Below are 27909 nucleotides of genomic sequence, written 5' to 3'. Positions count from 1 at the left end.
ATCATTTTGTCTGGTGGGTAAGTCAAGTACAGGGGGCAACAATCTTAAAATTAGAACCAGACCATTTAGGAATGAATTTAGGAAGCAGTTACATCAAGAGGCTGTGGAAGCTGGGTCAATTTGAAGTCTAAGATCAACAGTTTTTTGAATCAGGGCATCAAGGGATGCAGAGAAAGTGGTGGCAAGAATCAGATATGAACTAATATGTTGCATAGCCAGTTCTCTCATTAAAGATAGGTGACTTAATCTGGGGGCTACCTGCTCTCATACAAGGGAAGAGAGGCTGAGAAGGAGGGTCTTTCATAGTAACCTCAAACTAGTAATGAGAATTGAACCCATACTGTTGGCAACATGCTACTCTGCAAACCAACAATCCAGCTAACTGAGCTAAACCAATTCCTATGCCTTAACATACTGGTAGAACATACTTGAGGAGCTGAGTAACCTATTTTTGCTTCCATAAATAACTAAGCCACAAGGAAAATCCTTATGGTCCATCAAATAGAAAGTGTTCATTAAAATCACTTTCCTGTATTTGGTATTGTTGCTAACTAATCATATAAGGTTGACCTGAAGAATCCAGGAAATTTAAAAAGATTTATAATCTTCACCAAGGAAAAGATTTGCAAGGATATTGCCAGGGTTGGATAGTTTTAGCTGTAGGAAGAGGCAAATAGGCTGGGGCTATTTTCCCTAGAGAATCAAAGGCTGAGGGCTAAACTTATAAGAGGTTTATTAAGTCATGAGGGGCATGGATAGGGCAAATAGACAAGGTCTTTTCCCCAGTGAAGGAGAGTCCAAAACTAGAGGGCAAAGGTTTAAGGTGGGAGGGGAATGATTTAAACAGGGCCTAAAGGGCAACTTCTTCACACAGAAGGTGGTGTATTTATGGAGTGAGTTGCCACAGGAAGTGGTGGAGGCTGGTTCAATAAAACGATTTAAAAGGCATGTGGATGGGTGTACGAATAGGACGGGCCAAATGCTGGCAAATGCGACTAGATTTATCGAGGATATCTGGTTGGTATGGTCAAGTTGTTTCTGTGCTATACATCTCTATGACTCTATCTGGATGCTGCTTTCGAAAAGAAATATCAAGGAAATCATTCTTATAATGTAATGAATGAGATTAAAAAGTATCAGAGAAAGGGAAAAGTTGTTTGAAAGACAATTGCAAAATTTAATTGGTCATGATGAGTTTGTTCATTTTCCATAAAAAGGGATATGCTCGGGTGAACATGGCAATTGGAACTGACCAGACAATATTGTTTAATCAGTATTCCTGATAATAAACATGCCTTGAATGAAACAAAAACAGAAATTGCTGGAAAAGCTCAGCAGGTCTGGCAGCATCTATGGAGAGAATTAAAGTTAACGTTTCAGGTTGAGTGACTCTTCCTTAGAACTGATGGTAGCTAGGAAATGTTGTTTTATATGGAGAAGATAGGGTTGGATGAGGCGGTAAGGAGTAAATTCTAGGTTGGGATAAAGCCCAAAGAGAAAGAAGAACAATTGGACAGACTACAGAGTGGATAACGATCTTGTTCGGAGTGTAAATAGCTATTACTGGGGACTGTTAGTTGCTAACAATAGGTTGTGTGCAATGGCAGACTATGTGACAGTAAGGCCTGGTGTGTTGGGGTTAGAGTAAAGACATGGGGCAGTTCAAGCCTTAAAGTTATTGTACTTGTTGAGTCCAGAAGGTTACAGGGTCGCAAGCGAAAAATTTGGTGTTGTTCTTCCAACTTGCACTGACCTTCGCTGGAGCACTACAGCAAACCTGAGACAGAGATGTTGGCCAGAGAACACAATGGTGTATTGAAGTGGCAGGCAGGTGGAGGCTCAGGGCCTTTTTTGCGGGCAGAACTAGGTGTTCTGCAAAGCAGTCACCCAGTCTAAACTTTTGTTTCCCCAATGTAGAGGAGACCACATTGTGAGCAGCAAATGCAATAGACTAGATTATGCAGTGCACTTAAAGCACTGCTCCACCTTGAAGGTGTGTTTGGGTCCTTGGATACTGAGGAGGAAGGAGGTACATGGATAGAAATTACACCATCTATAATTTCTATTTTTGTTTCTGCATTCCAGCATTCACAGTTCTTTCAGTTTTTATGCCTTTAATGAACCTGAAATAAAGTTGGTGGGCATGATGTGGAAGTGGCGGTGTTGGACGGGGTGGGCAAGGTGATGAAGGGGCAACGCTTCAAAAGCTTGTGATTTCAAATAAATGTGCTGGACTGTAAGCCAGTGTCATCTGATTTATGACTTTGAAATAAAGTTAATTAAAATTGTTGCACTGGTTGCTACTTCTAGAAGATTTGTGACATTTTGCCTCTATAGGCTTGATATTTTTTGGTTTAAAGCTCCATGTGCTGAGAGAAAATAAAGACAGATCCAGATTTTTCTGTTGGTTTGCAATTAAAAGATTTTCTTTGGTGTATCCTGAAGTGACAGCTGTTGGATACTCAGCTGGGCGGTAGAGGGTGTTGCTGAGGTGTTCCGGGGGGGAAAGGAGGCAGGCTGCGGCTTTTGGCACGCGCGTTCTGAGCCTCGGTGGCCGCCGTTGCTACTGGCGTGGTCGCCGCTGGGTCCTGGTGCCCACCGGCCGCAGTGTCCGCCATGATTGTGATGCTGAGAGCCCGCCGCGGCTCCTCACTAACCGGGAAACTGCGGGATGCCGCCGCCCGGTACCGGCAGTCGGTCACCAGCTGGAATTCGAGCGCGAGCAGCAACAAATACCGGGAGACGGTGCTGCTGCCCCGCACCGACTTCCCCATGAGACCGAGCGGCCAGGAGCTGCTGGAAAAGGAGCTGCAGATCCAGAGGGTAGGGGAGGGTGAGGGGTGTGGGAGCGGGGCAGTGTCCAGGACAGGGTCAGTGTCCAGGACAGGGTCAGTGTCCAGGACAGGGGCAGTCAGGAGTGGGGTGGTGTGGGGAGGGCAGGGGAACAGTGTCCAGGATAGTGCTGATTGGTCAGTCAGTGAGGCTGGCAGCAAGGGCTTCACTCTGCAAAGTGCCAGAGCCCCACAGCACTCAGCCCGACCAGGCTGTTGACTTGGTCCCAGAGGTTTAGTCACGCCAAAAGGGAGATGAGTGTGTCACTGATCTGTCTACTGTGGGCAGGTGGGAAAGCAGAGTCTTCTCCCAAGTCCCTTTGCAACAGCTGGGGCAGAGATGAGGAGGCATTTCCTCTCGCAGTGGGAATATGAGTCTGTAGAATTCTTTACTGCAGGGGGCACTGTCCTTTAGTATATTCAAGGACGAGATAAACTGATGTTTAATCAGCAAGGGAATCAAGAGTAACAGGGAAAAGGCAGGAAATAGAGTTGAGGGGTTATCATGACCTCATTGCATGGCACAGCAGACTTGATGGGTTGAATAGCCCCTATTTCTTATGATTTTGTTCCATTTGATGACATATTTTCATTGCTGACTGAGATGGTCCTCCATGAAGTCTCACTGCTTTTTGAGCGTCAGGCTACCAATCTACTTCATCAGCGTGGTGCCCTTGTTGTACCACATATTTCCCTGGTGTCCCTCTTCAGAGCTACGATCATCTGCAGCATCCAACTGTCAAAAAGTGCGGTGCTGGAAAAGCACAGCGGGTCAGGCAGCATCTGAGGAGCAGGAGAGTCCACGTTTCAAGCATAAGCTTTTCATCCCCAACATTCCTGATAAAGAACTTATGCTTGAAACATCGCCTCTCCTGCTCCTTGGATGCTGCCTGACCCACTGTGCTTTTCCAACACAACACTTTTTGACTCTGATCTCCAGACTCTGCAGTCCTCACTTTCTCCAAGCACCCAACTGACCACATAGAAGGCTAGTTATGTCAGACTCGAGCTTTAGTTCATCTGTTGAAGTGGGGTACTAGTGTATAGCTACTGCTGGTGTGCATTGCCTATTGTTTGACTGCATAAGTGAGAGCTGTGGACACTGAATCACAGAACTGACAAAACAGCGAAGGAGGCTCTTTGGTTACAATGTCTGCATGACATCTGGTGCCATTTTCCTTCCTTCTCCCTGTAACAATGCGCATTCTTCTTTTTCCAGCTAAAGTCCAATTCCCTTGTGAATCCTTCCATTAAGCATTTGAGTGTGCCTTGATCACTCATTCTCAGTTAATGCATTCCAGACCATAACCAGTGTGAAAAAGATTTTCTTCAATTTCTATTCCTATGGATATAGGAATTGTAATGGAAATACAAAGTTAGGACTGAATTACAGGGGGTCCCTGATCTACAAACCGACTTATGAACGTGACCTCATGTAGGGGTGTAATTTTAATGATCTGACTTGAATACTTCCTGTACTTTATGCATGGCACTTCTTTATTGTTGTGCATTGAGTACTGACTTGCATACAAATTGACTTGTCAACAGACTTCAGAATGGAACCCTTTAATAAATGGGAGACTGCCTATATGTCGATAGTTGTCCCATGCCTTTTAAACCATTTCTCACAAGGAACACATTTGATTTATTCCTGCATGCCATACATTGAAGAATTGATGAAGTAATAGAGAATTTTTTCCTTCATGTTTATCTTATAAACACTTATTCATTGGTTGCCTTTGAGTTTATATGTGTAGTCAATTGGAAAGATTTTGCAAGTCATTGAAATCTTGACATTTCTTGTTTTCATAGGAATGTGGGTTTTCAGAATTATATTCATGGCAAAGAAACCGGAAAGGAAAAGAATTTTGTCTTCATGATGGCCCACCTTATGCTAATGGTGACCCTCATGTTGGTCATGCCTTAAATAAAGTAGGTCATTTTCTCTTCAATGCTCAATAAACGTATACATTTTTTGCAGTTTTCCTCATATTAAGATACTTCGTATTCTGTGTGAGATTTACAAATCATAATTTGATAATGTGTTGTGCTTGGAATAATTTTATTTAGAGATAAAGTATATATTTATATAAGTGATATAATATTATTCCATGACTTGTCATTATTTTCTAATTCCCCTAACTGCAGATATTGAAGGATATCATTAATAGGTTTCAGCTGATGAGAGGCTCCAGAGTTCACTTTGTACCAGGCTGGGATTGTCATGGGTTGCCTATTGAACTTAGAGCATTGGCAGAATGTGGTGAAGAAGCTAAAACACTTTTTCCTATCGAGATCAGACAAAAAGGTACACTTTTTCCATGCCATCAACATTAGTTAATTCAAATATCTGAAGATGTTCTCTCCCTATTTACCAACATTGCAAATAATTACAGCTGAACCTTTTTGAAATAGTTTGAAATCAGTAACTAAGCTGTAAAAATAACTTCAACTGTCCAGCTTTAGCTGTCCAGCTTTAGTACATGTGATTTTTATTTCTTAATTGCAGATTATGTCTTGGAGGGTATTTTATTCTTGTACATTTCTAATGTATAGATTTTCGCATTGTTGGTTTGAACATTTGTTAAATGCAAAAGCCATTTGTTTTGTTAATTACATGTGACAACAAGAGAGAAGAAAACAGAAGGAGTGCGAAAGTTCTAACTTGCCTATGCTTCAGTTTTTTCTTAGGTTTTGTTCTCCTCCTCATGCTATTGAATCTTCTCTGGTGTTGTTCCGCAGTTACGGCAGGTCATCTGGTATTTCCCCCCATATAAAACTTGAATGTTATTTTTGGCTAGCTATTTCACCAGTGGTAGAATCAGAACCAAACCTAATGCTTTCCATATTAATGTGCATGAATGCATTTCCAGCCTCGATTTTCTGAGTAGTGATTAAAAGCATCAGCTTTCCTTTTCATTAGCCCTGAGCTCAGTTACGATCTCAATCCTCCAATAAAGTTAGAGAACAGCTAAGATCTTTGTCAGCCATTTTTTTTAAACCGGTTTGCATGGGTTAACAGATTTTAGTTGGCTGTTTAAGGATGTCTGATTGCAGGAATTATTTATCAGCGGCACAACATAGTGTCAGTAGAGTGTTAAGGCTCTGATATTCTTGAGAAATGTTTGTCAATTCTGGAACCCTAACTTATGCCTTCAACAGAGATTTATTCTTGAGGAAGTTGGTTTCAATACTAATCTGTTGTGATGCTTATGATAATGCAGGAGTTAAAATTTGGGGACGGAGATGGTGTGGAACTGGCCAGACACAGGGAAAATTTGAGTGAATGAAAACAGTTATACTGTGATCGTTCCTACACTCCATTTTAAGTTACAAAACTTCTGATTTAACTTCTCATGAGCATCTTAGGAGTGGGCAATAAATGCAGGTCCACCAGGCAGAACTCACAAAAGAAAACTTAATTAAGTATAAGAGTTTGATGGTAACTATTTTTGAGACAGTATCAAACTCATCACTACAAAATGATACTAACTCTTAAACGACCACAGCAAAAATGCATTTGTACTTTCAGCTTTTAAGATCGAAGGAGGTGCTGTTCTCTGTCCCACCTCCTTGCAACCTTGATTAGAACCTTTTCGTATGGAGGAGTGCAGGAGAGTCAACAGACCAAAGTTTCTCGTAACTTAATGTGTTTTATGTCATTTTTGTCTTCTAGCCAAAGAATTTGCAGAAAGAACAATTGAGCGCCAACGAGCAGCGTTTATTCGATGGGGCGTGATGGCTGATTGGGATAAATGTTATTATACATTTGACAAACAGTATGAAGCTAAACAGTTAGAAGTTTTCCACAAAATGTTTGATGAGGTATTTTATTGTTCTTGTAAGTTTCACGTGTTGTCCAAATCTTGATAATCTGGTAATTTTACTTCTCTTCGCCTTAAGGGGTATATTTATCAAGACTACAAACCCGTATTTTGGTCTCCTTCCACAAGGTTTGTCACTTCTTTTATTGTTGGTAATTTGGAAGTTTTAGTTATTTTTCACAGAGTACAATGTTTGTTATTTTTTTTTCCATCTATCTTTGCAGAACAGCCTTGGCTGAAGCTGAACTTGAATACAATCAGCAGCATGTTAGTCGATCGGCATATGTCAAGTTTCCTCTCATAAAAGTCCCCTCCAAATTAGCTTCAGCATCAGGTAGAGTGTCACAAATTTAGTATTGTTCGCTGTAGGAGTTTTGGCTCAGATTCAGCTTGGGGATGCAGCTCATTAAATAACGGTGTATCAAATCTAGGGAAAAATATAGGTAGAATGGAGAGTGGTTGGTGCTTTGTTATGCACTGCCTTTTATATAAAGGCTATATGTTAAGTAAAGGAGAAAGTGAGGACAGCAGATGCTGGGGATCAGAGCTTAAAAATGTGTTGCTGGAAAAGCGCAGCAGGTCAGGCAGCATCAAAGGAGAAGGAGAATCGACGTTTCGGGCATAAGCCCTTCTTCAGGAATGAGGAGGGTGTGCCAAGCAGGCTAAGATAAAAGATTGGGAGGAGGGACTTGGGGGAGGGGCGTTGGGAATGCGATAGGTAGAAGGAGGTTAAGGTGAGGGAGATAGGCTGGAGAGGGGGTCTCTGGCCTATCACCCTCACCTTAACCTCCTTCTACCTATCGCATTCCCAATGCCCGTCCCCCAAGTCCCTCTTCCCTACCTTTTATCTTAGCCTGCTTGGCACACCCTCCTCATTCCTGAAGAAGGGCTTATGCCCGAAACGTCGATTCTCCTTCTCCTTTTATGCTGCCTGACCTGCTGCACTTTTCCAGCAACACATTTTTAAGTATATGTTAAGCATTTCTAATACTGTGAGTGAACAGCCTGACAATACTACTTTATCTAGGTTGACATTTGAACAGCAAGTGAACAGTTGCTTTCAATCCTTCAGTAATTATCAGTTACCTTGACAAACTGTATGTCCCACCAGTTAACTTAAGATGAGTGTTAATGGTTCAAATCACTAGTTGATACTTGTTTGGTTGCTGGAAGGATGCTGAAATTCTGCTTTATGTTTGTTGACTTGGAGGACAATAATCAGCCAGGATTCCTCTCTTACTAACTTTGTCAAGGTGAGAAGTGTGTGAGACATATTAAACATAATCAAAATTGAGTTTGACTGCTTTGAGTTGCACATAGTGCTGTTCCAGCAATAAAGTTTCAACTTTGATCTCCAGCATCTGCAGACTCACTTTCTCCGAGAAGTGTGTGAGACATATTAAACATAATCAAAATTGAGTTTGACTGCTTTGAGTTGCACATAATGAACATAGTGCTGATGCTGTTTCTTATAGCTGAAGTTTCGCCTGTTGAGAAAGATTCATAATAGTTGTCAGCAGTTAAAATATATTTTCTTCTGTTTCCAAATAGTGCCATTAACAGTGTGAGGAGAACTCACCATAGCATCATGGTATAGGGAGCCATGTAAGGGTGGGGGCTGGTTTTAGTTGGTGGAGAAAAGAGAAATGTGGTTGTAATCATAGTATAGTCAGAGGAATAAACATGGTTCTCTGTGGCCAGGATCAAGTATCCAAAAGCCTGTGTTGTCTGCCTGGTACCCAATTTCAGGATATCTGACCTGAGCTGCAGAAAAATCTGGAGTTGGAGTGGAAAGATCCAGTTGTCGTGGTCCACTTAGATACCAACAAGAGGAAGAGGTTCTGCTAAGGAAATATAAGTATTTGGAGGGAAGGAGGGGCACAGTGGATGGGTTCAGTTGCATGGAAAATTAGAAAATCTAAAGTAAAGGAGAAGGTTGGATGCACGTTAGTGATGGGGCTTATTATTATCAGAAAATAAAAAGAAGGGACAGAATGTGCGATTGTCACATCACATCAAACACCCATAAAAGTGTAGGGAAATTCACTAGCAGAACAAATTTAAAGACTTTGTATCTTTACGCACAAAGCATTCGGAATAAAGTAGAGGAACTGACTGCGCAGGTTGAGGTAAATGAATATGATCTTATAACCATTATGGAAACATGGCCACATAGAGATTAAAACTGAGAACTTTACATACAAGGACATTTGACCTTACAGAGAGACAAGAATAATGGAAAAGAGAGTGAGGTAACACTATTAATGAGAGATAAAATGAGGACAGTTGCGAGACGCAATCTAGGCCTGCATAATGTAGAATGAATTTGGGTGCAGGTTTTAAATAAAAACCAAGGGAAAGAAAACATTGGTAGGAATAGACCTTTAAACAGCAGCCACTCTGTAGGAAAGGAGATAAATCAACAAGTAATAGGAGCATGTACAAAGAATAAAACAATAATTATGGGTGACTTTAATCTTCATAGTGATTGGGTTAATCAAATTGGGAAGGATAGCTATGACTACAAATTCATAAGAGAGCAGCAGGGATAGTTTCTGAGAATACTATTCATGGATCCACCCAGGGAGCAGGCTACCTTGAATTTGTAATGGGTGATAAAATAAGTTTAACAAACGAACACACAGTAAAAGTTACCATTGGAAGTAGTGATCATAATGGAGAATTTAATATTCAGTTCAAGAGTGAGAAACTTGGGTCAGAAACAACTGTGTTTAACTTAAATAAAGGGAATTATAATGAAGTGAGGATAGAGTCAGCTAAAATGAACTAGGTGGGTACATTACTAGGACTGACAGTAAGCAAGCAATGACAGAGATTTAAAAGGTAATTTGTGACTCTCAGCAAAAATAGTAGTAAGGCGTCAAGATTCTAAGAGAGGGATAAATCAACCATGACCATCGTTGGAAGTTAAGGAGAATATTAAATTGAAAGTAAACGTATATAAGGAGTCCAAAGTCAGTGATAGCCCCAAATGCTGGAATAAGTTCAGAATCCAGCAAAGATGAACTCATAAGTTAATAAAGACAGAAAATAAACTATGAGGACAAAGTGTTGAGGAATATAAAAACTGACATTAAGTTTCTTTACATATATAAAAGGAAGATTGAGATAAAAGTAAACTTCAGCCCCTTACAAAATGAATTTAAGGAGATGGTTATGGGGAACAAAGAAATGACAGAAATTAAACAAGTATTTTACACCAGTCTTTAAAGATAGTTTGAGCATCCCATTAAGAGCATTATTAAGGCTACAGGGGAAGAATTAAGTGCCATCACCATTATTAAAGCAGTAGTATTAGATGATGTATTGTGGCAAAAGGCAGATAAATCTCGTGAATCTGATGCCTGGCATCCTCGAATTCTAAAATAGGTAGCTGCAGAGTAGTGGATGCATTAGCTGTAAATCCTTGGTTTCTGGAGAAGTGATAGAGAATTGTAAAACTGCTAATGTGACAAGCCTATTCAAAATGCAGGGGAGGCAAAATGCAACTAACTATAAGCCAGTTAGCCTAAGATCTATCGTTGGAAAAATATTAGAATCAATTTTAAGGAAGTAATAGCAAAATATTTGGCAAACCTTAATCTAATCAAGCAGAGGCAGATTGGCTTCATGAAAGGGAAATCGTGTCTGTTAGAATGTTTCCAGGAAGTCTGAATCAGAGTGCATAGAAGGGGACCTATAGATGTGTTGTATTTGGTCTTCCAGGAGACATTCAATCAGATACCTCACAAAAGGTTAAGTCTTAAGATAAGAGCCCATGGTGTTTGGAGGTAGTACATTGGTATGGACAGACAATTGGCTAATGGCAGGAAACAACAAGTGGGGATAAAGGGCAAAAACAGAAATTGCTGGAAAAACTCAGCAGGTCTGGCAGCATCCGTGGAAAGAGATCAGAGTTAACCTTTCTGAGGAAGGGTCCCTTGACCCGAAACGTTAACTCTAGTTTCTCTTCTCAGATGCTGCCAGATGCTGAGCTTTTCTAGCAATTTCTGTTTTGTTTCTGATTTACAGCATCCGCAGTTCTTTCGGTTTTTATTTAGTGAAGATAAAAGTTTATTTTTCAAGTTGGTGACCTACAACCAGTGTGTTCCACAGAGATCAGTGCTGGGACTCCAATAGTTTACAATATGTATTAATGACTTGGAATAAGGAAATGAATGTTATTATGGACCAGGTCAGACCCCCTCAAAACATTTTAAGAAGATAGCCCAGAACCTAACCTATTTTATAGGATATGTAAAGTAGATATTTCAGGAGTGATGCAGCTGGTCAAACCACTTTGTTTCAAACAAAACAGAATTTATTTAAACATATTTGATAGAGATAAGTTTTTTCCCAGGGTGAAAGATTCAATAACAAGAGGTCATGCTTTCAAGGTGAGAGGTGGAAAGTTTAAGGGGGATACATGTGGCAACTACTTCACACAGAGGGTGGGGGACGTTTGGAACGCATTGCCAGCAGAGGTGGTAGAGGCAGGCACGGTAGATTCATTTAAGATGCGTCTGGACAAATGCATGAGTAGGTGGGGAGCAGAGGGATACAAATGCTTAGGAATTGAATTACAGGTTTAGACGGTACATTTGGATCGACTCAGGCTTGGGGGGCCGAAGGGCCTGTTCCTGGGCTGTAAATTCTTTTTGTTCGGATGAACCACGATCAAAAGAAAGCAGCATTTAGAATAACTTAACTTACTTGATAAGTGGTGATATTTTGTTGGTTGGCTTAATAACGCTGTTCCAATTCCTGCAACATCCCATAAACACACCCCTTGGCTAAAGGTAAATTCAACCCAGGTTCTTACGGCAGGACAGTTTTCAGAGAGAAGGTTTAGGCAAGACCTCTGTTGAAGCATGCAACCTGTTTTCACTGCAGCTGCTCCTCTAGGTCCCCAGCAGTTTCTCATTGCTTGCTAAAACTAAACCAAACTAGGAAAAAAAAACTGAACTGGGAGAATTGGTCACTCCCCTGCCATTGTTTATAAAGTAGGCATTTCCAGACATAAAGGGACCTCTGCCTTTACAACCCCGCTTGATTTAAAAAAAACAAGGACAACATAACCTTGTAAAAGGGGCAGCATCATCACAATGTACTGTTGCCAAATCTGCAGACAATGCAAAAATAGATGGAAAGTCAGGTTGTCAGAGGGATACAAACAGTCTGCAGAGAGATATTGATAGGTTTTGTATGTGATTGAAAAGGTGTCAAATAGAGTATAATGTGGTAAAATATGAAATTGTTCATTTTGGAAAGGAGAACAAAAGAACAGAATATAATTTAAATGGACAAAAATTGCAGAAAGCTGTAACACAAAGAGACTGGGGTTACTTGTAATTGAAACACATAAATCTACCACACAGGTGCAGCAGATAATCAGGAAGGCTAATGGAATGTTGGCCCTTATTTCAAGTAAGTTAGAGTATAAGAGTAGGGAAGTCTTAGAGCAACTGTACAAGGTGCTGGTGAGACTACACATCTGGAATACTGTTAGCAGTTTTGGTCCCTTATTTAGGGAAAGATGTAATTTCATTGGAGACAGTTCAGAGAATGTTCACTAGGCTCCCTTGTCTGAGGGGGGATTAGCTTATGAGCAAAGGCGAAACAGATTGGGACTCTACTCACTGGAGTTTAGAAGAATGGGAAGTGATCTCATTGAAACATATAGGATTCTTAAGGGGCTTGACAGGATAATTGCTGAGAGGATGGTTCTCCTAGTGTTTAGGACCAGAATAAAAGGAAGTCCTACCCAGAGGGAGCTGTGGGGCAATGTCCTTGTGTATATTTCAGGCTAAGATTGATAGGTTCTTGATAAGTAGGGAAATCAAAGGTTAAGGGGAAAATGCAGGAAAGTGACTATGAAGAATGTTGAATCAGCCATGATTCTATTGAATGGTGGTGCAGGCTCAAGGGGCTGAATGGCCTACTCTTGTTCCTGCTACTTATGGTTTTATGGGAAGAGGCAAGTATCTTGTGATACTCTATTTACAGATATGTGCTAGTTACTTAATGTGATTAATGGAAATAAGTGAAATATGATAAGTATGGGCTCATTGGTTAATGTCTTTAGGTTATTTTATGTTTTCTTTCAACAAGACAGTTATGTCCACAGCTCTGAAGAATAATAGAATGCATTTGATAAGTTGATAGATTTCAGAAAGATGCTTTCAGTAAAAAAAGTAATATTTGACTTGATGCATCAATAATATGAACGTCAGGTTGTAAAAAAAAGTTTGTCTTTTTACTTTGCAATAGTTGGAAAATAACTATTTTATCTTTCAGGGGATGCATCCTCTGTTCATGCATTAATCTGGACAACCCAGCCTTGGACAATTCCAGCTAACCAGGCAGTTTGTTATATGCCAAATGCTGAGTAAGTTCTGATGTTACTTATAAGTTCCACATTAGAATAAGGTGCCTCCTTGAATGACATTATTTGCTTTTACCTCCAGCCAAGAAGTGTCCAAAATGTAATCAAAATTGTCTGATCAAACATCAATTAAGTTTTGAATGACCTGATCCTCTGAATGCAGTTTGACTTTGTAGTTCTTTGTGAAGAAGATGCTTCTTTAGGAGAAAGAAATTATTGTGTTCCATGTCTGATATTGATTTAAATTTTTAAGCCAAGGTACTATTGTGTTTTCGCACAAATGGAGCTTTTGAATAAAGTGTAACCATGAACCCACAGATACTTTCCACCACTATTAAGTAACTTGGCAGGGAAGAATCTAAAGCCCTAAAATTTTCCCTTAAGTTGAAATGAATGTGTAGATTTTGGTGTAATGAAGTTGAAGATTTCTATGAACATTTTGTACTGTCTTGAGAAATGATAGCTTTAAAAGTATGATAACTTTTCTTTGCAACTTGAACATTGATATTTTAATATACTGTATTACAATTTTCAGTACATTTGAAACATACAATTTGTAGTTTAACACAATTAACTGTTGTCATGTAAAGGTGAGGTTTCTCACAGTACAGATGACATTAGTAACTGTCAAGTTGTATTCGAAAACTGGAAGATAGCTCATTTTCTTGTTTTATCATGGTGAAATTTGGATATCAAATTCCGCAGTTAAAAATGTCAGTCAATTCCTAACACGCTGCGCTGTTTCTGAATGCAGGTATTCTCTAGTGAAGTGCTTAAATACAGAGGAACTCTACCTTCTAGGTACAGAATGTGTAGAATCTACAGCAACAATCCTGGACGCTCAGTTTGAAATTCTTCAGACAGTCACAGGCAAGAGAAATTAAAGTAGATTTATCTTGAGTTGTTCTTTATTTCATTGAAAGTTATAGCACTTTATAAGGTTTTCTAAATTCTATCCCATCTCCAATTTTTACTTTTGTATCTATGTCCTAAATGTTGGATTTATTATTGGGCCATGGTTTCATGTGCAAGAATATACTTCTAAGACTTTGTTCAGGTGACAAGTTTACAGGCCTGGACAATGAATGTATTAAGAGGCTTTTCGAGAAGTATTCTAGTCAAGCCTTGAAGTCTACATAAATCGGCTTTCAGCAGAGCTCGCTGACTGATGACCAGATGAGAGAACGTGGCTGAATTCTTTTCCTTTCCTCATTATGCATAGAATATAGAGATGAGTTGCATTATATATTAAAATCAAATTAGATTATCTACTACCAAAAAACAGAATGGCTTTCATTGTATGGAGTTTGATACATTTTGAATCCTTCATAACTCTTTATGCAGTTATGTTATTACTTCTCCTGGTATAGGTTCTGATTTAAAAGGTGGAGTCTGTAGACATCCCGTAATTCCTGGAAGGGAATCCCAGCTTTTGCCTGCGAACCATGTCACAATGGTTAAAGGGACAGGATTGGTCCATACTGCCCCAGCTCATGGAATGGAAGATTACAGTGTTGCTTCCCACCACAAACTCTCTGTTGTAAGTTACAGATTAATATGTACTCAAATGCCTAATAATGCTAGTACATGTATAATGAGCCAAATGGTGACCACCTAAACGCTGTGATTCTAACAACAATGCATTGATTAAAGTCAGGTTGGGAGAAGTGTATATACCACAACAACAGCCTTTATTTACATAGTTAGTGTAGGCCAGCAAGGGCAGTGGTAATGGGTAAATAGGTTGCTGTGGATTAGAATATGGCATAGGGACAGGAGCTGGCTATTTAATCCATTGAACCTGCTATTTTGTTCTGCCATTTAATGAAATCATGACTGAACTGAAACCTGCCTTCATATTCTCTGCTGTTGCCCCATATCTCTTTAATAATATTGGTAAACAAAAAGCAATCATTTCTAACTTAAAATTTACACTTGATCTAGCATCTACTCCCATTTGTGGAAGCGCATTTCAAACCTTTGTGTGTCAGAGTTTTCTATTTTTTTTCCTGAAAGGCCTAACTCGACCTTTTTCTTCATACTAGATTCTCCAATTGGAGGGAATAGTTTCTGAATACTATTTGGATAAGCTTAAGTTTACAAAGAGTGGAGAATGTGATTCTGGTTGGGAAAGTATTTCGAGTCTGGAAGTAATAAAAGCATGAATGAGGGTTACAGCTGCAGATGGATTGAGGCTTGGTGGGGGCAGACAATAGTATTCACATAAAATTGTGTCATCTTTGTGTCTTTAAAAAAAAAGGTGACTGAGTTCAGATTCAGGTAGGATGTGGAAGTGCCAACCAATCTCGTCTAGTCTCATATAGTCATCTAGAGGGATGCTGAAGTCAGTAGTTGAGAAACCGTATTTGTGGCAGGTACCAAAGGTAATAGTTTCAGTCTACCCACTCTATAATTGGTGAAAATTTTGCCATGTCTCGTCCTGGATGGTGCATTATATTCACAATTGCTGCAGTTTTAATTAGTTTGGTTTTCACTATTTAGGACTGTTTAGTGGATGAAAATGGCTTTTTCACTGAAGCGGCTGGATTAGAGCTTCAAAACAAGTATGTCCTTAATGAAGGAAATGAAACAGGTTAGTAATACCTCTGCTGGAGAATTTTTGGAAATCTTGTTTAGATTGTTCTCCCAATGATTTATTGGGTTTGGATGTTAGTAGCTGAATTGTGGTGACGAGTAATGTTCAACATTTAATCCTTGCTTTAGATTTGCTTAGCTGAACTCAGCTGAAGTGGTTGAAGAAACAATAAGTGGCTTTAATATCTTTTGTTTAGGGCAAAATCAATTGGAGATTATACTTCTGATGCCTATGCAAGAATTTTGATTAAGAAAGCGCATTCATTAATATTGCACAATGTTTGGTTTGTCTAAATTGTAATTTAACGGCCAACAACCACTCTTTTGAAGAGTAGATATGTAAGGAGAAAGATGAGGAAAATTGTGTAATGTCCACTGTCATTGCACATCCTGCTGGTGCTTCTTGGTGCGATTTGCCATATGAATAATAGCCATGTGGTTGAGCTGTTTGATGTTACCTAGTAATTATAAAGCCAACAATAGTAAATCAGGGAAAAATCAAATCCTGAAAGAGTAGAAGGGAGAAATTTGGTGAAAATAAAATCAAAAACTCCTAATTCTGATTTTAATTTAGCTTTGTTTTCTCACTGCTTTGTCTTGTTCAACCATCCATTGTGTCCATCCTGAGAAAGGCAGATGACTGACATCTAGCTGATGGATGAGTGTGCAAGTTTTGTTCAGAGAGATTGCTATTGGATTTGATGTATTCCTCTTCCTGCAAGGCAATCCCCAATCTGTGCTTAATTCTTCTTTGATATAATTACAAATTTCTGTGTAATGAATTGTCCAAGTATGAAAGCACATTGAAGCATTAACTGGCATATTTACATAGTTAAAATTTTTAGAATTGTATTTGTTCTAATTTTCGGAGCCAGCAAGCATCACTCTCTATTTGGTGTGCTGTTGGAAATTAATAAGTGTTATAAACTGACCAGTCCTTGAAAACAATTGAAGACCTGCAATCAAAATAATATGTTTAGTTTGAAGCAACTCATAGCATATCATGATATCAGCTTTATTCCAGCAGCTCAGTGAAATGTGAAATTTAAGATACAGTTGAGAAGTTGCACTGGTGTGGAGTTGCTTTTTAGCTGCCACGTAATTGCAGATTCTAGTTTCTTGTGAGTTATACCACTGCTTTATGTGGATAAACTATAGTAAAGCATGCTCTTGCCATTATTTAATTCATCATAGCTTAATTTGACCAAGTGTTTTGTCGTTATAATGATGAGTATTATTAACATTGCTTTAGTTTTCAATTTATTTTCCTTGGAAACTGTGCCATGTTTTCTAAATAGGTGATAGTCTTTATACAGTCTTAATGGATTTTAATTTCTGAATTTCATTAGTCATTCAAATGTTGCATGGAGCAAACATGTTATTGAAAGAGGACAACGTAAGACACAGTTACCCGTATGACTGGAGAACAAAGAAGCCAGTAATTATACGCGCCAGCAAACAGTGGTTTATCGATACTGCAAGTATCAAGGACAGAGCTCAGGTAAATTCTTTTCTAATGACAACTTAAATTGGTAATGCTTGTAATTTTGCCATATATTAACGTGTAAAAATTCTAACTACATGTTATCAGCTATTGTCATTTTTTTCTGTTGAGCTGGCCAAAACTTTCTTTGTTTTAACATACTTTAGAAGTTACTGAAGCTATAATTGTATATTTTCCTTCCAAATTTCTTCTCCTCTTGAAGGCAAAGTAAGACAAATACTAAAATGAATGCATGCATATTAGAGGCAAAGCTGACTTTAAAGGAGTGAAAAGGAACATTGGTAACATCTCTGCATCCTACCCTGAATCTGAACTGAGTTTCTAATCTTTCTTTTATGAAAACTTACAAAGGTGACATAACTTTATATCTGTGCTATCATCTGTCTCTTAATGGTGGTGAACAATTAAATAACTCATTGGAGAAGGCTGATCCTCATCTTTAATGACCAAAGGATCTAGCACATCAGTGCAAAAGATAAGGCTGATGTTTTTGCGCAATCTTCAAACCAGAAATACTGAGTGGATGATCTATCTTGGCCTCCACCAGTGGTTCCCAGCATTACAGATACATACTTCATTCAAGAGTGTGGTGCTGGAAAAGCACAGCAGGTCAGGCAGCATCTGAGGAGCAGGATTTTCCTGCTCCTCGGATTCTGCCTGACCTGCTGTACTTTTCTGGCACCACACTCGCGACTCTAATCTCTAGCATCTGCAGTCCTCATTCTCGCCTAAATACCTACTTCAGCCAATTCAATTCACTCCATGTGATATCAAGAAACAGTTGGAGACACTGGATACTGCAAAGGCTAAGGGTCCTGACAACATTCCAGCAACAATACTGAAGTTGTGTGCTGCTGGCCTTGATGCTTCCCTAACCAAGCTCTTCCAGAAAGTTACAACACTGGCATCTATTCGACAATGTGAAAAATTATGCAGATATGTCCTGTATATAAAAAGCAGGACAAATCCAACCCAGTCAATTAAACATCTCCAACAGTATATTCTCAATCATTAGTAAATTGATGGAAGATGTCATCAACAGTGTTATCAAGTCACACTTGCTCAGAAATAACCTGCTCAGTGAAGCCCAGTTTAGATTCTGTATAGGACCACTCAGCTCCTGACCTCATTACAGCCATGGTTCAAGTATGGACAAAAGAGCTGACTTCCAGAGGTCAGCTGAGAGTGACAACTAAGGCTGCATTTGACTGAGTGTGGTAACAAGGAGTCCTAGCAAAACTGGGTTTCATGGGGTCAACTCTGTAATGGTTGGAGTCATACCTGGCACATAGGAAGATAGTCATGGTTGTTGGAGGTTAGTCATCTCAGTTCTGGGATATCTCTGCAGGAGTTCCTCAGGATTGTGTCTTAGACTCAACGGTCTTCAGCTGCTTCACCAATGACTTTCCCTCCATCTTAAGGTCAGAAGTGGGGATGTTCACTGATTACACAATATTCAGTATCAGTCACAACCCCTCAGATACTGAAGCAGTCCATGTTCAAATGCACTAAGACTGGTCAGCATCCCGGCTTGGACAGACAAGTGGCAAGCTACGTTCACACCATACAAATGTCAAGCTTTGACCATTACCAATCAGAGACAGTCTAACCACCGTCCCATGACATTCAATGGTGTTACCGTTTTAGAAATCCCCACTATCAATATCGGGTTTACTGTTGACCAAGAATTCAACTGAACTCTCCACATGACACAGTGGGTACAAGAGCAAGTCAGAGGCTAGGAATATTGTAATGAGTAACTCACCTCCTGACTCCCCAAAGCCTGTCCATCATCTACAAGGCACAAATCAGAGGTGTGATGGAATACTGCCCTATTGCCTTATTGTGAACCAGACCAGACCCCGCAGAACATTTCAAGAAGGTAGTCCAGATCCTAACTTTGCTAGGTGTTATAACCAGGTGTAAAGTGGATATTCCAGGAGAAATGTCGCTGGTCAAAGCACTAGTTCTAAACAAAACATAATTTATTCACAACATTACTGAATGAAATGCAAACAACATAATACAGAATAATTTAATCTCTCTGAAAACCCAACAAATCTTCCAACTTAATGATGCTGTTCCAAATACTTTCAACAAAGTCCATACACATCCCTTGGCAATAAGGGTAAAATCAAACACAGGTTCTTACAGAACAGAAGTCAGAGAGAGTCCCAGCCTGGACCTGCTTCTTTGGATCCAGCAGCTTTTTCCCCAATACAGAGGAACATTGATTATCCAAACAACACAGGCGGGAAGTATTTTGTTCGTTATAATCGAATGCCAGATAACACAGTTTAGTCAAGCATTGGGACCTTGACATCTTGTGAGGATAATCTGAAATTCAGAAATTCGGCCAGATAATTGAGGTTCCTCTGTACTATTAAAAACCAAACCAGTGAAAAGCCGAACTGGGAGGACTGGCCACTCTCCTTTTATTGTCCAAATTTTTTTAAAACTTGAAAGACTCCTGCCTGAGGCAGTATCTGTTAGCTATTATCAAATTATCTCTAAAAATCTTCAAACCAGACGTTTCAGAGTCTGTGTTGTTTACAAACCCTCTGGAAAAAAAGCAAAAAGGACAGCATAACTTTAATAAAGGAGCAGCTTCATTACAGCCTGGGTAAGTGCAACTCCAACAACACTCAAGAAGCTAGGACACAGCAGCCCACTTGATTGGCACCACATCTGCTCCTTCAGTACTGATGCTATGCAGCAGCAGTGTGTATTATCTACAAGATGCAGTGCAGAAATTCACCAAAGATCTTCCGATAGCATCTTCCAAACCTATGGCCACTTCCATCTAGATGTACAAGGGTGGTAGATACATGGGAATACCACCACCTTCGAGTTCCCTTCCAAGCCTCTCATGGCCATGATTTGAAAATATATCACCGTTTCTTCACTGTCACTGAGTCAAAATCCTGGAATTCCCTCCCTATTGGCATTGCGGGTCAACCCACAGTAGGTTGGACTGTGGCGGTTCAAGAAAATAGCTCGTCACCACCTTCTCAAGGGCAACTAGTGATGCTCATGTCCCACAGACATTTGAGAAATAAAAACTTACTGAGAATGAAATTGGAAATAATCAGAGACATTTAAAACTGAAATCAGTAGAGTCCACGAGAAACCCATGCAACTGCAGTGCAAAAACTCATTAATGAAATCAAAATACCAGTTCAATTTTAAAATAAAGAGAAAAGGTGTGCATAAATATGAAGGGGAGGATAACGAAAGGAGTATGACCAGGTTAGGATAGAAGCCAAAAATCAAATTAGGAGGCCAAAGAGTAACAGCAAAACTAAATTACTAAGGAAAATTAAAAGAGAGGCAAGTATTCTACAATCATAAAGAAGAAAAGAAAATCAGAGGGGGCCAATTAAAGATGTACATAATAAACCCTCAAGTCTTAGTGGAATATTCAATAACTGAGTACTTCCAGAAAGTTTTAGATGGTGGACATGACATTATACAAAACAAAATGGCATAATGATGTTTAGTATTGAAAGGGATAGGATGACTGAATTCATCAAACATAAAGGGCGTAGACTGTATGGATTGCATTCATATGCATCAAAACAACCGAGGGAAGAAATGACAATGGCATTTACTGATGCGTATATGCATTTAAGGGGAAGTGACTTAAGCATTCAAGGGAGAAAGAACTAAGAGGGTATGTTAATGACTTTAGATGAAAGCCTTTGGGAGGAGTTTTTTGGGGACATAAACAACACTTGAACTTGTTGGGCCAAGCTTCCTGTTTCTCAGCTGTAACAGGAGTACAGTTATACTCACTGTACAGTATTGTTTAAGAAGCGTCAGTTACTATTTTGAGTGCCTTTTGCCATCTAAGACTAAATAATGAAATGGATTGAATGACTTCTGTGCTGTGTAATTCTATAATGTACTGGTCAGTCTTTAAACATATATCCCATGTACGTTTTAAGCTTTTATTTGCAGTTTGAGATTTGTGATTAGAATTAATTTATGGCATTTTTCTGTTTGTCAGTTTTGTGAGGATTAAATGTATCAGAACACAATTATGTAGCTCTGGCCTTAGCTTATCTTGATTTGTGCAATATTGTACAAAAGAATGCACTTTTTTTAAATGGTATTTTTTATTTGGAAGTAAATTGTATTGTGTAAATGAATAAACAATTGCTGGTTGGGCAATTGCAGTAACACTGTAATGCCATCTGAGTGTGCTATTGCCTACATTGAATATAGGTTGTCAAATTCTTATTTTTAAAATTTAATATACTGTAGACCAATGTGTGCTTTATCTTACATGCTGCCTAAGCGTGCATATTTCTTATTTGAAAGAGCAGTAAAAAATACAAGTAATAAAAACACCAAATATTGGAAATAGCAGATCTCCCAGCATCTGTGGAGAGGGAACCAAAATGTTTCAAGCCAATGATCTTTCATCAGAACGTAGAAAATACTAAATTGACAGAAATGTAAGTGTTTGTATGCTCCAGTTGCTCACCGCAATTGCAATTAAAGATGACAAATTGCATAGAATCAAGTATTTCATGCCATCCATTTGAAACTTGTAAGTTCTTTGCATTTTCTGAAATTTCTTCACCAAATCATAAACAAGCGCTACAATGCTGGATAAACGTTTGAGTCAGTTATCATTCTTTGAAAGCAAATTAACTTGTTAAATTCTCTAGTTTTAAAGCTTGAGCCCATTATTGCTATTTGTTCCCATTGAAGTTATTGAATGACATGGTGTATATTTGCAGGTTTATCCTTTTGTTTCAGCAGTGAAATTGTCCTTAATGTGAGGGTATACTTGTATAATTTGTAGCTTTAAAGAGACGCTGCTGTTTTGAAATTTGATCTAACATCGTTTTCCCTTTAGAACCCTTTAGAAATGAGAGGAGGAGGAATTTCTTCAGCCAGAATGACTCTGTGAAACTCATTGCCGCAGAGGGCTGTGGAGTCCAAGTCATTGATGTATTTAAGATAGTCAAAGATAATTTCTCCATTAGTAAGGGGATCAAAGATTGAAAAGAGAAGGCAGGGGAATGAAGTTGAGAGGCATATCAGCCATGATCAAATGGCAGAGCAGACTCGATGGGCTGAACGGCCGAGTTGTGCTCCAATATCCCATGGTCTTTCCTTGAAGAATGGTATATCACTCTGTCAGGTGTGAGTAATGTAGATTCAGTTGTATTTTTACAAATATATTAAATTCAACAATTTAATGTTTTTTGGTTCCGTGATGAAAAGTATTAATGTGAATTAGAAAAAGATTAAATGTTGAAAGGCGAATTGGAATAGATAATGGACTGATTTGTTCTCATTTGTAAAGCAAGAAAGCCATGCTTTTTCATTATTTGTAAGCATGCAAAGTTAGTTCTACCTCAACAAATTGGCATTTTTCTATTTACGCAACAGGTAAAAGAATTTGCAGTATGGTGTCAGGATTTTGCAGTCAGTGGCAAAGTAAGAGTGCTCACCTCGAGCAGTTATTGACCATTTTTTCATTACTTTTTGAGTGAGTGGGTCGGTAATCTGGCACCTGACCCAGTGCAGCACCTCTCCGGCATTTGTGACCAATAACAGAAGCAGCAAGGCTTTTCAGTAATCCCGAATGAAGGATCTCCATTAAGACCTGAATATAAAACAGGAAGTTTCAAATGGGATTCATAGAGAAATGTGAATCAGAAAAGAAAATGAAATAAATATCAGGAGCAACTGGGATAAAGGGAGATAAAGAAATAGTTTTAAAACATTCTCTAAAACTTCAGCTTTTGAAGGAATCAGATTTCAGAGCCAAGGAGGTTATTTAATCACGCTATTTCTAAAGAAATGACGCATTACTGAGTGCACAAACTCTATTTTTTTTTCTGCTGTCTTTTTAAATTTATCTTTTCATGGGATCTGAACATCTCTGGCAATGCCAGTGTTTATTGCACATTCATGCCTTTTAATACTTAGTCATGAGCTGCAGGCAGTCATGTGCAAGTATACCTACAGTATTGCATGGAAGAGCATTCCAGGATGTTGATCCTGTAACAATGAAGTAATATAATTTAGTGAGGTGCCAGTGAGTAAGGATCCTGAGTCCATGTTGTGTTAAGTTCAGTGCCAAGACTATCAGCAAGATGCAACAGTGCACCTGCTGGGGAAGTACTGTCGGTTTTATTTTTATTTCGGTTGTAAGAATCTGACCAATGCCTTTCCATGTTGAGGCATTGGTGAGAAAGCTGACAGCTGGAATGTGTTTTTTTTAAAATAAAAATAGAAGTATTGTTTGAACTGAAGATATCACTCGACATTTTCTCTGTTTCATTTGATTTTTTTTAATGGAGTAATTTTCAATTTTGTCAATATTCTTAGTACTAAAATAAGATGTTTTGTTCCTGTGCTTTAGGAGTTATTAAAGAAAGTAAAACTGATTCCACATTCAGCAATGAACAGTATGCTTGCCATGTTGGACAGGCGGACATATTGGTGCATTTCAAGACAGCGGTGCTGGGGGGTACCCATTCCTGTTTTCTATCACAAAGAAACTGCAGAGCCGCTTATAAACAAGTAAGATGCTTTTAAATTCATAAATATGTTTCTGTGACAGCTTGCAATAATCGACAAAAGTAGGAACATGAACATTTATACTTGTTTACCTTGCCTTTTAGAATGTTTGGGGAGATGGTGGCATAGAGGTAATATCATTGAACGAGTAATCATTAGGCCTAAGACATAGGTTCCAATCCCACTATAGCAGTTAATTGCATTTAAATTCAATTAATAAATCTCAACTATAAACCTGGCCATCAGTAATGGTGAGCATGACTATTATCATCTGGTTCATTAAGTCATTTAGGGAAAGAAATGCGCCAGTCTCTTCAGAGGAGAGCAGCAATAGCTAAGTCTGTGTCATCATTCATGGTCAATTGTGCACAGCAAAGAAAGAACATATATATTGGTCTATATTGGTACTAACAGCATAGGTAGAAAGGGGATGTGGTCCTAGAATCAGAATTTAGGAAGCTAATTTAGAAGACTAGCGAGCAACACCTTAAAAGTAACAATCTCTGGATTCCTTCTAGTACTTCATGCAAATGAGAAATGTGAAGACAAAATAGTTTAACCCTTAGCTGGAAATATTATGCCAAAGATCGGAGTTTAGGTTCCTAGGACATTGGGACTGGATGTGAAGGAGATGGCACCTGTACAAACCCAGAGGGACTGCACCTGAACAGAGCCAGGATGGATTTTCTTGTGGGGTACTTTGTTAATGTTTAAATTAAATCAGGGTTGAGGGAACCAGGAGAGCATCTCAGAAAAGGGTAACTAACTAAGGTGCACAAAATACTAGAGAGGCAGATGGAATGCTTTAATTTCTCCTTTAATCTAACTTCACTTTCTCTGTTCTAGTACTAAGTCAAGGTTATGTATATGACTGGGTTCTGTGTGTATGAATGTATAGAGTATAGTGAATATGATTAGTGAGTTACAGATGCAGAATGGAATGTGGATTTCTTTTTAATAAAAGTATTCATTCATGGAATGTGGCTATCGCTGGCTGAACCAATATTTATTGCCCATCCCTAGTTGCTCTTAAGGTGGTGGTGAGCTGTCTTTTTGAACTTCTGCAGTCCATGTGCTGGTTGGTAGACTCATAATGTTGCTAGGGAGGGAATTTGAGAATTTAAACCTGTGTTACTAAAGGAATAGTGATATTTTTCAAAGTGAGAAGTTTAGAGGGGAGCATGCAGGTGGTGGTGTTCCCAGGAAGCTGCTGCCTTTGTATTTTTAGGTGGGAATGGTTGTAGTTTTGGAAGGTGTTGTCTAAGAAGTTTTAGGTGAATCCCTGCAAAGCGTCTACAGAGGGTACACATTGCTGCTACTGAGCATTTATGGTGAAGGGATGTGGTGTTAATAAAGTGTGCTTATTTTACCCTGGTTGGTGATGTTGGAGCTGGACTTAGCTAGGCAAATGAGGATAATTCCATCACCATAATGACTTATACATTGTTGTCAGGCTTTGAGGAGTCAAGAGGTGAGACACTTGCTGCAGGATTCCTAGCCTCTGATCAGTTCTAGTCGCCACAGTATTTATATGGTTAGTCCAGTTTTGTTTCTGTTCAATGGCAACCCTGAGGATTTTGATGGTTAGAGATTCAGTGATACTAACACTACTGGATGTCAAGTTTATTCTGTCTGGTAGAATATGGTCATTGTCTGGCAGTTGTGTGACACAAATGTTACTTGTCAGCCCAGATATTGTCCAGGTCTTGCTGCATTTATACATGAACTGCTTCATTATCTGAGGAGTTGTGACTGGTGCTGAACATTTGTGCAATCATCAGCAAGCCTTCCCAATTCTGACCTTATGATGGAGGGAAGCAGCTGAAGATGGTTGGGCCTAGAATACCGTCCTGAGGAACTCCCTGCAGAGCTGAGATGACTGACCTCGAAAAACCACAATCATCTTCCTACCTGCCAGGTATGACATTAACGAGCAGAGAACTTAGCCCTGATTTCCATTGATTCCAGCTTTGCTAGGGCTTCTTTGATACCAGGCTTGGTCAAATGTGCCTTTGATGTCAAGGGCAGTCACTTTACCTTCCTTCTGCAATTCAGCTATTTTGTCCAGATTTAAACCGAGCCTATTATGAGGCCAGGAGCTCAGTGGCTCTGGCAGAACCCAAACTGGGTGTCACTGAGCAGGTTATTCTGAGCAGAAACTGCTTGATAGCTGATGACACCTTCCATTACTTTACTGATTATTAAGAGTAGACTGATGGTTTGGTAGTTAGCTATGTTGGATTTGTCCTGTTTTCTCTGTACAGAGCATACCTGGGCAATTTTCCATTTGGTTAGGGAATGCCAGTGTTGTAGCTGTATTGGGTACAGCAGATTCTGGAGCATGTCTTTAGTAACATTGCTGGAATGTTATCAGGGCCCATAATCTTTGCATTGTTTGGTGCTTTGTATTGGCTGAAGATTAGCGTCTATCTGGTTACATCTGGATGAGCCAAGATAAATCATACACTCAGTATTCATGAGCTGGGCAACCTCATGCTTAACGATGGGTATATTTGTGGAGCTGCCCTCTCCAGTGAGTTGATTGTTTTCATGGGATCTGAACATTCTGACTGGATGTAGCTGCATATAATGATGTTGCTTTAACAGAGACCTAGCTGAAGAAAGAGCAAGACGCAGTGGCCAATATTCCTTGATATACAGGGGTTCAGGGAAGGTAGGAAAAGAAGAAAGGAGGTGGGGTGATGGTTATGGTTAAGAAAAGCATTGGAGAAAGCATGTCTAAAGGTTTCAAGGACAGAATTTATTTGGCTAAATCTAAATTAAAAAAAGGATTACCTGGCATACTCTATAGGCCACCAACTAGTCGAGGGTGTGTAGAGGAACAAAGCTGCAAGGAAATTACAGTGAAGTGCAAACATTGTAGAATAGTTATGATTTGGAATTTTACACTCCAACCATTCCAGTTTACATTTGTATAATTTAAAGACTAAAGAAGGGGAGGAATTCCTAGATTGTGTTCAGTAGAATTTTGTACAGTAATGTATCCATTTTAATGAGCCAGGTGGCATTGCTAGACTTGGTTCTTGGGAATGAGGTGGGCCAAGTAGATCATTTTGTCAGTGAGGGAGCATTTAAGAATCAGTGATCATTGTGTCATAAGGTTTAGGATGATGGAGGAAAGGAACAATGAACAATCAGCGTGAGAATAATTAACTGGGGGAGTGCTGACTTCAATGAGATGATGGAACTGGGCCGATTAGACTGGGACCAAACAGCTAAACAATGAGCTGCCTTCAAAGATTGATGGTTCTATCCGATTCAAGGCATATCCCTGAAAAGGGAAAGATAGGGCACACAAATGCAGAACTCCCAGGAATGGCAAGCAGATACAGAAATTAAAACAAAAGATAGCAAAAAGATGTGCTTCTGACAGATATCGGGTAGAAAACACGATAAGAGCCAGACTACCAAAGACCGAGAATGAAAAGAGATTGGCAGCAAACACTAAAGGGAATCCCAAAGTCGTCCTCCGTAAAAGATTGGTAAAAGAAGTGAAGCCTATTAAGGATCTGAAAAAGACAATTTCATGTGGATGCTGAGGTATTAAATGACTACTTTGTTTCCTCTTTACTGAGACCATGGAAGTATGAAAATTTATTTACCAGAGGTGTTCAAAATTGATGAGGAGGGGTATTGGATAAACAGTTGATGCTTAAAGTTGACATGGCACTGATTGCATGAGATGCATCAAAGGATGCTGAAGGAAGTGAGAATGGAAATTGTTGAGGTTCTGATTACTTTTTTCAGTCTTCCTTTGGACTGAGGATTGGAAAATTGCAAACATTATACCTAATATAAAGAAGAGTGCAAGGATAAGCCCAGCATTTATAGATCAGTCAGATTAACCTTTGGTGGAAAAACTAGAAACAATAGCTCAACGTAGAATTAACAGTAACATGGATGAGTGTGGGTTGATTAAAGAGTGCATGCATGGATTTCTTTGGGGAAAGTCATGTTTAACTGATTTGTTGGAATTTCTTTTGAAGAGGTAACAGACAGTATTGATGAAAATACTGTTGATGAGGTGTATGTGGACTTGCAGAGGTGTTCGGTTATTGTATTGTGTCAACAGACTAGTGAGCAAAGTCAGAGCTCATGCAATAAAAAGGACAGTAGCAAAATTGAGTGACTGGAAACAGCAAATAATGACTAATAAATATTATCAGACTAGAAGAAAGTTTCTGATGAAGTTCCCAACGGATCGAT

The 27909-nt window shown here is 39.2% G+C and overlaps 1 protein-coding gene across 1 annotated transcript in view; it reads left to right on the top strand.

Moving 5' to 3' along the window:
* Positions 1-2507: 2507 nt before the first annotated feature.
* The window catches only part of iars2 (isoleucyl-tRNA synthetase 2, mitochondrial), a 96919-nt gene continuing 71517 nt past the window's right edge, over positions 2508-27909 (top strand). Inside the window, exons 1-12 of the mRNA XM_043695778.1 lie at positions 2508-2823; positions 4644-4763; positions 4980-5139; positions 6508-6656; positions 6735-6784; positions 6880-6989; positions 12953-13043; positions 13795-13910; positions 14411-14580; positions 15543-15633; positions 16985-17136; positions 23525-23685. Coding sequence (XP_043551713.1) covers positions 2617-2823; positions 4644-4763; positions 4980-5139; positions 6508-6656; positions 6735-6784; positions 6880-6989; positions 12953-13043; positions 13795-13910; positions 14411-14580; positions 15543-15633; positions 16985-17136; positions 23525-23685 — 1577 coding nt within the window. The 5' untranslated portion in view covers positions 2508-2616. The remainder of the gene's footprint in view (positions 2824-4643; positions 4764-4979; positions 5140-6507; positions 6657-6734; positions 6785-6879; positions 6990-12952; positions 13044-13794; positions 13911-14410; positions 14581-15542; positions 15634-16984; positions 17137-23524; positions 23686-27909) is intronic.

Source organism: Chiloscyllium plagiosum, chromosome 9 (genome assembly GCF_004010195.1).
Source record: "Chiloscyllium plagiosum isolate BGI_BamShark_2017 chromosome 9, ASM401019v2, whole genome shotgun sequence".
Lineage (NCBI taxonomy): Eukaryota > Metazoa > Chordata > Chondrichthyes > Orectolobiformes > Hemiscylliidae > Chiloscyllium > Chiloscyllium plagiosum.
This window is presented reverse-complemented; position numbering and strand designations above follow the sequence as displayed.